This window comes from Aedes aegypti, chromosome 2, assembly GCF_002204515.2.
Source record: "Aedes aegypti strain LVP_AGWG chromosome 2, AaegL5.0 Primary Assembly, whole genome shotgun sequence".
NCBI classification, from domain to species: domain Eukaryota; kingdom Metazoa; phylum Arthropoda; class Insecta; order Diptera; family Culicidae; genus Aedes; species Aedes aegypti.
The window spans coordinates 430,634,166-430,646,895 of NC_035108.1; the positions used below are offsets into that span (position 1 = coordinate 430,634,166).

Below are 12,730 nucleotides of genomic sequence, written 5' to 3' on the forward strand. Positions count from 1 at the left end.
CTGTTCATGCCGACACATCGAGTGAGGAAACAGAAACCAATAAACGGCGATTGTCAACGAACAAAAACGACCCAAAAAAGATATGCATTCTACAGGGTTGCCAGAATGAAGGCAAAATTATGTCAAGTGTTGTAAAAACAAAATTGAAAAGTTGTTCAACAAAATGAATTTATTGTTATTTTTTATGAAAATTCTTGAGACGAACCAGCCTCGGGCTGAAAGTCTCCCTAATAAACAAAAAAAAATAATAATAATAACGATTGGTTTTCTTTGCTAGGTTGGCGTTGATATGGCTCATGGTTGTTAAGGTTGTGAACCGTTTCACCAGTTCGTTTAACTATTAGTTAAAACTTGACATTTCGATAGTTATTTTCCCCTCAAATGGTTAAATTGAACATCGCGGTCGACTCATTTGAACTTTGACAGTCGAGTAGTTATTTCAAAACAAAGTTGTCAGATGGTTAGTTATTCTCAAATTCACAGGAGCAGAAAATAACTTTCGAACTGTCAAGTTTAACCATTCTCCAGAGCAGGGTTATTTCGAACCGGATTGGAAATAACTATCGAGTTGTCAAATTTTAACTAAAAGTTAAACGAACTAGTGAAACGGTGCACAGCCTGAGTATCCTTTGGTTAGGGTTTATTCATAAATTTCATTACGCCACAAATGGTCATTTTTTACACCCTGTAACGCTTTTTGTATGACTATTCTACAAATTTAGTATGAGCAGTAACACCTCAAGGACACTCACCCACCCCCTAGAGCGTTATGAAATTTGTGAATGGACCCTTATATTGTGTTACCGCATTTGAACCCCAGTTAGGCTGGATTTGCACTTTAAACGCAAACGGCAATATATATACAAGTAGCAGCTGCCAGGTCAGTTCTGATCATGACCCACCCTAAAGTCAATCGTCACATCGTCTTGTGCAACATGTTTTGAGCGTGTGACAGAATCGCAACTGGCTGCGTCCTTCTATTTGTGTCAAATCATAATAAAGAAAAATCCAAAAAATCACGTCGAAGGAAAACATTAATTTTAGGCGACGGAACAAAATCGTGATTTTCGGTGGAAATCTTCAGTGCACAGTCCTTCGAAAGAGCCGTTCAGTGTCTGGTTCTCCGTCGCGCCACGCCCCCAGGTAAGCAATGGGAAACGCAGGGAGTAACTTGCCTCGAGAGCGCCACAAATCCGGTTCCCACGATCCGATTCCGGGATCTCCGCTCAAGGACGGCCAAGCGTTCGTATTCGATAAGAAACCGGACCCGAACCATCGGCTGGTGTTCCAACGGAGCGAAGAGGACGCGGAACCGTACTACTCCAAATCGGTCCCGGAGCCGGAATTCGTTCGGGATTATAGGAAACGATCCAACACGGTTTCGGACGAATCTTCGCTGGTTGGAGGAGGAGGAGGCGGCGGAGCTAGTCAGGGCGGAGGGCCAGAGGAAGAGGACAAGGATGATCAGAAAACTGCGCTTCCGACGGTGTTCAAGTGGGAGGGCGGTGGCAAACAGGTTTATATCAGTGGCACATTCAGCGAGTGGAAGGCACTGCCGATGGTCAAAAGCCACGGGGATTTCGTTACGATCATCGATCTGCCGGAGGGAGACCATCAATACAAGTTCTGCGTCGACGGGGAATGGAAGCACGATCCCAGGCTGGTAAGATACGCTGCACAGTGGGGGCAAAATCGGACCCTTGATCGGGCCATGTAAGAACGTAATCCCGTCAGAATCTTTGAAAAAAAGTCTTGATGAAATTCTAGAAGAACTCTGAGATAATTTAAAAAGAATGTTCCGAAAAGTTCTTGTAGAAAATTGTGTATTAGCATTAGCATTGAGCATTTCGCACAAATTCGTAGGTGGTAGTCCTAGACCATTGTATGAGGGTTGCCTCCTTCTCGTCCGTTACCAAAGTCAGAAATTTGTGACTAACCTCTAACTCTTAGACAAGATTGACGCATCCTCCAATAATCGAGAGCTGTCCTGGCCACGTCCTTGCGAAAGCTGGGGAATGGGAAAGGATGATTGATTGAACACCTACTTAAGAAAGATGCAGAGAACTCTATAACCTCTCATAGGTGTTACGGGATGTTGTGGAATGTTGATGGAAAGGATAGTGCCATACACACTTAAAATAAATCGCAGTATCCTGTGAAATAAATCACCGAAATCGAACTGTAAACAGTAAAAATACAGATTTTCCTGTGAAAGCTACTATTCTACCGACAAAATCCGTGAAAACAGCTATTTTAACGGAGAAAATCGGTGAAATCTACTAGGGAGTCGATGCCGGTTATGGACCCTTTGCGTATTATGGACCCCCTACAGAAAAACATAAAATTAACACTCAAAGCAACTTTATTCCTATGAAAATTCACCGGGGGAACTTCGATTACATTGTTAGTCAGCAGTTTCAGGCAAAATATTTGGTTTGAGACGCATAAATACAGATATTTGAACAGTTTTGCAAATGAAACCACACAAGAGGGTCCATAATACGCATTCCCAGGTGGGTCCATAATAGGCTCGTCGGCAGCGAGCCGGGTTACATGGGAATCAAATGGAGGGTCCATAATACGCAACGTCAAATTTGTAAACAATCCTATTATGGACCCCGGGAGGGTCCATTATAGGCATTCGGACAACAGTTTTTCAAATGCATATTTCGCTGGAAAAATCGAATGATTTTGTATGTTTCATAGACGTACTATAAAGTAAAGACATTGAATTTGTTGTTAGACTCCACAAAACGTAAATGCGTCTGAGATATCATTGCGGAAAAGCGTCTAGAATGAATGTCAGCTACTAAGGGGTCCATTACTAGCATTGAAACCCTATTTCACCGGAAAAAATCCGTGAAACAAACCATTTTACTGTAACCCTGTGAAATACTAACGAACAGTTCGGTAAAAGCATTATTTTCACCGAACTTCTGTGAAATCGTGTGACAGCCGCTCTGGCAGGCATGAGCTTCCTTTTTTTCAGTTTTTGCACACCACTTTCAAGCAGTGAAAGCTGGCTTAGTGGTAGCAAGCCTGCTTCCTGATCGGTGAAATTTCACCGTAATCCGTAATTTGTTTTAAGTGTGTATGATACGTTCGGTAGACGTTCTGGCCGACAAATGGTTAATAATTAAGCATCGTAATCATGCGCTTCTGATCAGAACAAACTCACCAAATTCCTTTTTCGAAACTCCTCCGTCGTGAAATCCGTCGCTCCTCTAATAATCAAGCACCGCTCGAAAAATCGACATTGAAACTTCAATTTTTGAATTAACACGCTCAACACACGCCGGAGAAGGATCGCAGTAGGCTTTGCCGCGAACGGTCGTGTTTTATTTTGCTCCGCGTGCTTTTTTTTCGTGATTCCGCCGATATTGGTTAGTGCTACGCCAGCAGAATTTTAGTTTGAGAGTGAATCACCGAAAGCCCCCGTAATTAAACGTTATAATTCGTGTTTTGTTGTAACGGTTCACCGGAAATTGCAACTGGCTAGTAGGTTTATCCCTGGAAAAATTTGTCTCCGAAATTTTGATTTGGGTTCTACCGCCACCCAGAATGTTGAAACGTGATAAAAAAAAAGTCGCTAATTGATAGCAAAGAGCCTCTTTCTGACAAAAGGAACAAATTAGAAGCAATACTTGTTGCTTGTTCTGTGATTCGATTTGTTGGAGTAAAAAAACGTCGTGCAATTAAAGACATTGAAGAAATGGTTTTTGTGTGGTGAAATGACGAACGAATGCGCGGCAAAGACGAAAGAGGAAGAAAAATATATCCCAACGCTGGTTGAGTCGAAGGTTTCCATGGCGACGGCAATGCCACCTTAGATGGTTTTCGGTGAGATTGTTCTGATTATGATTTTTACTAAAAAAAAACTAAATACGTGCCAGTTTAAAAGAAAACATCTTTTAACAGGAAGTGTGTTTTCATTACCTTTATCCATTTGATAACGGTAATGCATGCATGCGGGGCTTATTGTTAGTGAAGGTGACTTCTGAATGGACGTGTCTCTTCAGCCATTCTGAAATGGGTCACTGGATCTGCAATAGAGCTATCACCTTCTAACTTCTGGACTAAATCTTTCTGCAAGAGCATCAAAAAGCATTGCAGAAAGATTTCTTCCATAATATCGCTGCCGGACAGTGGGTGTTAGTTGGATTACACACACACACACACACACGCTCAACACACGCCGTAGATTAAAAAAACGAGTCGCGCGAAACGCATTCCATTCGCTCCCAAGACGACAATTCGTCCGGTGGGGTGTGCTGCTGTCGTCATGATGATGGTTGACGAGAGCAATGTCAAACTCATTCATGGTTTCAAAACATTCGGAACAAAATATTTATTTTCACCGCTTAAGTGAAATAATGTATGAAATAGAATGAAATTCAATGGTAGAGAATTCATTTCTCTACCCAATGGTATTTTTAGAGGCAGCGGACAATGTTTCGAAACGTGTTTTATTCAAGTGCAAAAATCGCTCAGGCGAATGTTCCAATTAAACTAACCTCACATATTCTGGTTTTCCAACCTCAAACTACTGCTCCTACCAGCCGGATCTCATTTTTTATGAAAGTAGTGGAATAATATAAAAAACAAACGTATGTAGAACATAGAGAATGGATATTCCTACATTTTCCGCCTAACTGTTTCACTGTGAACCGTCTTATATCAGGAAAATAAAACATTTTTCCCCACAGCGGCATGTGATGGATGCGTGAAAAATCAAATCTCTCATCATCTGACTAGTTGCGCTACCAAAGTATAGATGGCTAATAGTATGTTGCGTTTCGCGATTGGAGGCGTATTGCTGAAGCCATCACAGAGCATTCTCGAGCAACACGCAAGCAAATCGAATAAAACTAAAAAAAATGACTTAAATCACTTTGAAAAATATATTTCCACAGAACATTTGCACGTGGCATACCACCATCCGCCGAATCTGGTGAATGTAGGAATCGTCCGAATTTAGAAAAAAAAAACGCGGAACGAGGTAAACGTGGCACAAAATTCAAAACGCATCCGCCCGCGCGCGCGGCTTGCTGCGATCTTCTTGTAGAAAATTGTGTATGTACTGTGTCTAACAAAATCCCTTTAAAAAAGTTTATTGAAAATACTAAGGTAGAATTCTACCTTTTAATTATTTCCTCGTAAAATGCTTGAGAATTATGCCAGTTGACACTCCTTTGAGAATTGTTGGAATACTCAGACGATTACTATGAGGGTTTCATGAAAGAAATGCTGAAAATAAGGAAAATAGCTGGAGGAATTTCTATTGGAATTCATAGATGGAAGTCTGCATAATTTTCTGGCATTTGGCAGATGTTTCTGGTTTCTAGTGTAATAATTAGATAAACTTCTACAAGAATCCCTACAAAAATCACTGGAAAAGTTTCCAGAGCATGTTTGGAACAATCCTAAGAAAAACCTATGATAAACGCATGGCATAATCTGAGACAAAGGAGTTTCGAAGCACTACTTGGCAAATTTATTATACTTTTGAGTCTAGGATTATCTTCTAGATATCCTGTGGTATCCTCGGAGAAAACTATAGTGGAAAAACCAGAAAAGTCTCAAATAATTCCTGGAAATTTTTAAAGAAATCTTCAAATTTAGATTATTACAATGGCCTTTGAATTTAAGCAGAAAATTCATAAAAAAATGTGGATAGTATGCTTGGATTTGACCAGGTTGTTATCGAATCCATGGTCATAATTTCTATTTTATCGCTGTCTTCGGATAGCTCTAAGATACCTACATGTTTCCGGTGCACAACAAAGGAAGCAAGCGCAACGTTGACAATTACAGAGGGATTCGTCGCTATGTGCCGTTTCGAAGCTTTTCGAACTCGTTATCTGAAACCACTTCTGCCGCACTGCAAGCAACATCTTTGTCCTGATCAACACGGGTTTTCTGCCGGTCGTTCCACCGCCACCAATTTGCTCTGTTTGACATCGTTTATAACCGACAGCATGGTAGAACGATCGCAAACGGATGTTATTTACACCGATCTGTCCGCCGCATTTGACAAGCTGAACCATACTATTGACACATTCCAGCGTAACGCGACACCACGAGGAACCGACTTTCATTATCAAATTAGGCCTGTTTTCGGAAATATGCATTTTGACCATGTGATTAAACAGGTTTTATATTTTGCATATTAAATGTACTTGATGTTGTGACATTTATTTTGAAACATAACACTGTATATATGGTAACTAAAAGCAGTTGCATTTCGTAACGCGACACCATCACTGAAATGCACTTTTTTAAACATCACTCTATAATCGCCTATATCTGCTCTGCTATAATTTTTACAATCTTGGTTTGTTCTAGGCATGTATTGATAAGAATCAGAGTGTGACTTCAAACTGGAAGGAAATATTGAATAATTGCAGAAATCATTGATTCCATTTTATGAGCGCCGTGTTACGTTTATCTTCTAACAGGGTTCTGCAAATGGTGTCGCGTTACGTTTATTGATAAAATCGGTAATGTTGCTTTCAGGTTTCTGAAAAAATGTATATCTAGTAGGGTAATTTGATCCGACACTGGTTAAAATTAATTTAATGTTTCTGTGAAACCTTTTGAGAATGTCGTGCTTTGTAAAAGCGTAGATGGCGCTTGTGGTCACCATATAAATTTGACTAAATTCTTAGCAATAATATTTAGATATTTCTATGATTTTTAAGAATGTTTCCGGTACAGTGCTTTCGGATGGCAGCGCGAATAATCTTTAGCTATGATACATGTTAGAATGATTGAATTTGATTGTAAAATAAAATTATGTAAACCTTTCAACGATGTATGTACTTTTAAAAGTATGCTTTCGGCAGAGTCGACAAGCAGACGTTTATGGATCTTGGAACTACCCGAAATTCAAAGACACAGTGGAGTTAATGGATCCGATAAATGGTTAAAATTACATATTAAAAAGATTCCATAGAGCTTAGTGACATTTGAACACACGTAGACTAGCATACGCTCGTCATACACAGTTTGTTTTTGTTTTCCTCAAAGAAACTTGCACACGCTTTCCAGACTCATCAAAATGCATATGCAAATATTACCCAATTTGAAAAATTTACACCCGGATTTCGAGACAGAGTGCATATTGTTTTCCTGTAAGGTTCACAACTACATCTACACTAGGGCACCCATACCATTGGGCGTGATAACCACTATAAATTATTTTAAGAATATTGTTTCAAAAATTTGTAGACGACCATAAAAGCTTCTTAATGATGGGACGAAAAATATGGAGAGCTGCTGTACAGTGGGGTAATTGCACTTTTTTTGGGTTAAATTTTTTAACCGTTCCTTTGATATTTTCTGAAGATGATGAAACTATCCGATGTACATTCGATTTTTATAATCTGCTGGTTCAGACATAGCGTGTGCAGGTGTTTATGATTTACTAATGGTGATCTGAAGGATACAGAATTTTGTGGCACAGGGGTGTAATTGAACCAGATATTGGACCAATCCGCGGCTACAAGCAAAGTCATGCTGAAGGTGTCTGGGTTCGATTCCCGGTCGGTCCAGGATCTTTTCGTAAAGGAAATTTCCTTGACTTCCCTGGGCATAGAGTATACTCGTACCTGCCACACGATATACGAAAGTGAAAATGGCAACTTTAGTAAAGAATGCTCTCAGTTAATAACTGTGGAAGTACTCATAAGAAAACTAAACTAAGAAGCAGGCTCTGTCCCAATGAGGACGAAACGCCAGGAAGAAGAAGTAGAAGTATAATTTGTATTGAAATTAAAGACCACCTTGATCACCAAAGTTTATTGCAAAATTAATCAAATTCATTATTATACAACGTAAAGGATGAATGTCAACATAGATAAATGTCATGGCAAGACATCCAGAAGATTTGGAAAAAAAAACTACGTGTCTTAGTTGATTTTTACGGGATGACCATTTTTAGGGTTGCTCCAGATCCTTTTAAGAGATTTATACTGCCGTGAATCGCAAGTCAGTCCCATCTGTAAAAAGTAGGCATTGAGAAAATGGGCTGTGAAGTTTCTGAACTCGTTTTCCATACGAATATTCAAAAATTTCTAGAAAATTGGAACATGTTCAAATCTTAATGAAACTTTCACAATTTCCTTATCACTACGATATCTTTCCGAGAAAAATAAAAAGATGATCAAAAGACGCTTCATTTTTGGGTTACACGAAGCAAAAATCTGGACAATTTGACTTGGTGTTTTTTTTTCGTAATTTTTCCGAGCAAAACATATTATCTCATTAGTGCAGCTGAAAGAGCATTTGAAGATATGTTGAAAACTGAACTCAACTCAAGTTTGGCGAAAATGCAGATGGGACTGACTTGCGATTCACGGCAGTATAGTGGCCACCTATATCCAAGAACAATCCCAATCATCCGTTATGTTTAGTAATTCATTTCTGATATATTTTAGAAAAAGCGCAGTGATCTAGGATGATTTTCACGAAATGAACATTTTTACGGATGTTCCGGATCTTTCAGAGGCCATTATTGTGTCCATGAACAATTCAAATAATCTATTACGTTTTATAATAAGGAGTTCTGATAAGTTTTCAAAAAAAAAAAACTGTCTTGGATTATTTTCATGAATTGACCATTTTTACGGATATTCCGGATCATCTGCTGGAGAACCACGTTGTTTACCATCGAAGCCAAGTATTCCACAACATGTAAGAGACTATTCCTGCACTAAACGGCACCTGTCTGATAAGATTTGGGTCACTAGCAAACGAGTTCATTGAAAACCAGAGCTACTTGATCAGATTTGAGTGAAAAATGAGAGAAAACAGACATACCCACATTTTACAAAAACGGGGAGGGTTTTAGTGGGGTGGCACCAACGCTGAAAGCTAGTATAACTATTTCCATCTACTAAAAATCAAAAATTTCGAAAATCGGTTGTAGCATTGCTGAGAACGAGCATTTTGAAATTTGTAGTTTCATCCTGAAAATTTACGGTTAAAATTAACGTAACGCGACACCAAAACTTTGCACCTAGTGTAACTTTTCGTAGAATGGTCCGATTTTAAATCTTTTTTTTATGGAAACACGTATCTTGACGAGTAGGAAAAGAATCCAAAATATAAGAGTTCTATAAGAAGTATTTATTTTACAATGTCAAAAATAAGGCAATTTTCGTAACGCGACACCATAATAATGTGACTATTTGAAAAAAATACGTTTTCAAAGAACCAATAATTCGTTTGAAAAAATTAAACCCGCACATAACAATGTCATCTAATACCCTTCTAGTTAACGGATAATATAATCATATTACACTTGATAAACTATGATACAGGGCTTTTATAAAAAAGTTGTTTAATGTCTCAATTTCTCATCAATAAATTATATAAACTTTTTATAACTTTTCAGGTATGTTTTTCACTATATTTTCAATCAAATTTATGTATGTTTTTTATACAATTCAACATATTGTCTTTCATGTTCTGCATAGCTTTGGAAATATTTCAGAGTTTGATGTTTTGATATCTTGGCGTAGATGTGCGTGGAATGTGTCTATTGCGATCGCTAAGCTTGAAAGGCTCGGCGTCTGTGGCAGTCTCTCGAGTCGAGTCTAGTACACGACACTGAAGACGGCCTTACAGTTGAGGTCGAAATACGCGTATCTGTCAAAGGATACAAACTCTAGTGGAATTAAATGGTATAGTACTAAATTCGGTTTTTTCATCTACTTAATCGCGATTTATTGAAACGTTCAGTTGAAATGTAAATATTTTAAGTGCGCGAGGCATCATTTTCTATTAACTAATGCACAATACTGAACTAATTAGGTTTTCCTTAAGTTCAAAAAAAGACAATGGTGTTCTAGATTTAATTTTTAGGGGAAAGGAAAGGTTTAATTTCTTAGAAATTCTGCCGAAGATTTATCCTGAGAATTAATTTTGGATTCTACCAGAAATTTCTACACAATCTTCGGCAAATTTTCCATTTTTTAAAGACTTTTGTGGTATTTGTATTTGTGGTATTTGTAATATTGTTTTCCTCGAATTATTGCACAAATTTGTCCAAATATGCACCAAGTGATTTGTTTTGTATCTCTAAGACATGTGAAAAATCTTCAACGAATCTCAGCTACCTATGTTCTTCATGAACAGTGAATAAAGCTTGATTGTGGATTTGATAAACTACGAGTTGTCTACCAACTAAAATCAGATATTCGAAATAGAAGTCCCTGTCAAGCGTATTCGACTCGTAAAAAATTAGGTGTGAAATCCTCAATGCACCACGTTTTTTAGCCATTCGCAATCAAGTCTTATTCCGGACAGAGAGCTGTTAAGAAATATCCCAAATATATGCAGTCCCCTACATTCTTAATTTCATACAATATGTAGATTGGTTAATTTACATGCAGAACGTATTTTTACAATTTGTCATTATTTCTTTGACAAATGCTCAAAGTTTTGAAGTCACTTTTTAGTCACTATTTGGTTCATTTTAGTCACTAAAGTCACTATTATTTTGCTGTCTGACTGCTACCAGCCCTGCTTATCCCTCTGGTGGTGGGTGGAGGAAATTTCCTTATGTTGGATGGTTGATGGTGACATTCTATGGTAGGCTACTACATTATGGATCCGGCAGAAAAAAAGGACACACTTTTTTTCCTCTATCTCCAAGCGTCGCGACTAATATTTGAATGGTGCGCTGTGTTCATAAACATCGTAAGAAATCAGCGCCACACTTAAAAACTGATTTGAAAATGCGCGTTGCTAGTCTCACTGCGACAATACTACGGACTAACATGGGGTTTGTTGACGGAGAAAACTGCACGACAATTACAAACACTACCACTATTTCCACAAATTCTCGATTTAAATTTAAACAAAATCTCAAAAACACTCCACACTGAACTACGAACACTTAAAACGTTTTTAAAATGACGAATAATATTTAAATTATTTTATTTGATATGCATTACTTTCAAATTATGCTGAAAAATGCACAAATTTAGGGGGTGAATATGAAAAAAGAACTACTTCCTGATGTCTTTCGCCATCGGATGCTTCACCATCGGAAATACATTTAGGTATTCAAGATTTTGACTCAACGGCTTTTGATTACGTGTCCAATTTTGCCCACTGTATGCTAGTTGTGGTGGGATGGTAAGTTATGCTCATGCTCTTGCTTTTGTAGAAAAATGTCGAAAACGAAGTCGGAACCAAGAACAATCTGGTGTCGGTTCGCCAGTCGGATTTCGAGGTTTTCCAAGCACTAGCCAAAGACAGCGAAGACACAGGAAAAGACGAAGCGAAGGAATATGGGCAGGATATTCCGACCACCAGACCGTGGGGCAAGGAATCGGGGCCACCGGTGTTGCCACCGCACCTGCTGCAGGTCATCCTTAACAAGGATACACCACTTTCGGTATGCTCACCAGGGGAAAATCCCAAGAAGCGTTCAATCCAATCAATCCATTCTTTCAGTGTGAACCCACATTGCTACCGGAGCCAAATCACGTGATGTTGAACCATCTGTATGCGCTGTCCATCAAGGACGGAGTCATGGTTCTCAGTGCCACCCATCGCTACCGGAAGAAGTACGTGACCACGTTGCTGTACAAGCCGATCTAATGCTGCACCAAACGCCGCGACGAAGGATAGAAAGGCCGCCGCGTCGAAAACATAGCTAAGCTTAGGCCACGCGCGCGGTTTCCTTTGTCATAAAAAAGAGGTAGATTCGGAATCTAGGAAAAAGGAATATGCATGCAAGCAAAAAAGTTGTAGTTGTATTTTAAAAAGGAGGATAGAGGAGAGATTTTTTTAAACATATGAATATTAAAACATTAATTTCTCAGAAGATGTAAGCAAAAAGTGGCATAAGGTGACAAAGATTGGCAACGACCACATAATGGAAGCTTTAGTTGTTTCGATAGTGATAAGGAATAAAGTGTAAATTATTACTGCTATTAACGATTGTTTCAATAAAAAGTGATTGTTCTAAAACCAAAATTAACTGTTATTTTCCTTCAACCGATAATCCTAAATATGTTTATTGGAAAATAACAATTGAGTGGATTCATACTCGGCAAGCGTCGTTGGATAAATGTAAGACTCGTTTTGTAAATATCATCATTCTGCAACTTGTTGCGTGAACTATTATCACAGGATTCTCATTTTTTCCAGAATATCTGGACGATCTCTTTAGAAACTTAATCTTCTTACGAAATTTACTTTTTCTCAACGATAAGTTCGTCCTCTCTTATTTTATGTGAACCTCTTCCCCTAGTCTATGGTCTTCGATTTTGGGCTATTATCAGTTTTACTGTAGCACAATAGTAAGCTAGTAATATCTTTTAGAACATTACTCGATAAATTAGCCATCGATATGAAATGATCAAAACAAGAGACCATTCAAAGAGGCAATTTCTGGAGGTACTTCTTTACACCATGATTATAAAGGTTGATTTTACCTTCAAATGAATTTTGAACCTCAAGAACAAGCAGGGTGGGCATTGTGTAGTGGTTAGAACACATGCCTTTCAAGCTGAAGACTATGGATCGAACTCCATCCCTAAGATAGTCACTTATAATCTTAATAGTGACGACTTCCCTCGGAAGGAAGCCGTTGGTCCCGAGATGAACTAGCCTAGGGTTAAAAATCTCATCAATGAAGATAATAAAAAAAAACAAGGGCCGTTAAGTTACGGTGTAACGCAGAACGAATTGTGTCCATCCTAACATCCTAACA

The 12,730-nt window shown here is 38.5% G+C and overlaps 1 protein-coding gene across 1 annotated transcript; it reads left to right on the plus strand.

Moving 5' to 3' along the window:
• Positions 1-982: 982 nt before the first annotated feature.
• On the plus strand, positions 983-11,991 carry LOC5573949 (5'-AMP-activated protein kinase subunit beta-1). Its single transcript, XM_001654936.2, has 3 exons — positions 983-1,663; positions 11,177-11,407; positions 11,467-11,991. The coding sequence occupies exons 1-3, from the start codon at positions 1,151-1,153 to the stop codon at positions 11,611-11,613; spliced, it is 891 nt and encodes a 296-aa protein (XP_001654986.2). The 5' UTR covers positions 983-1,150; the 3' UTR covers positions 11,614-11,991.
• Positions 11,992-12,730: the final 739 nt, after the last annotated feature.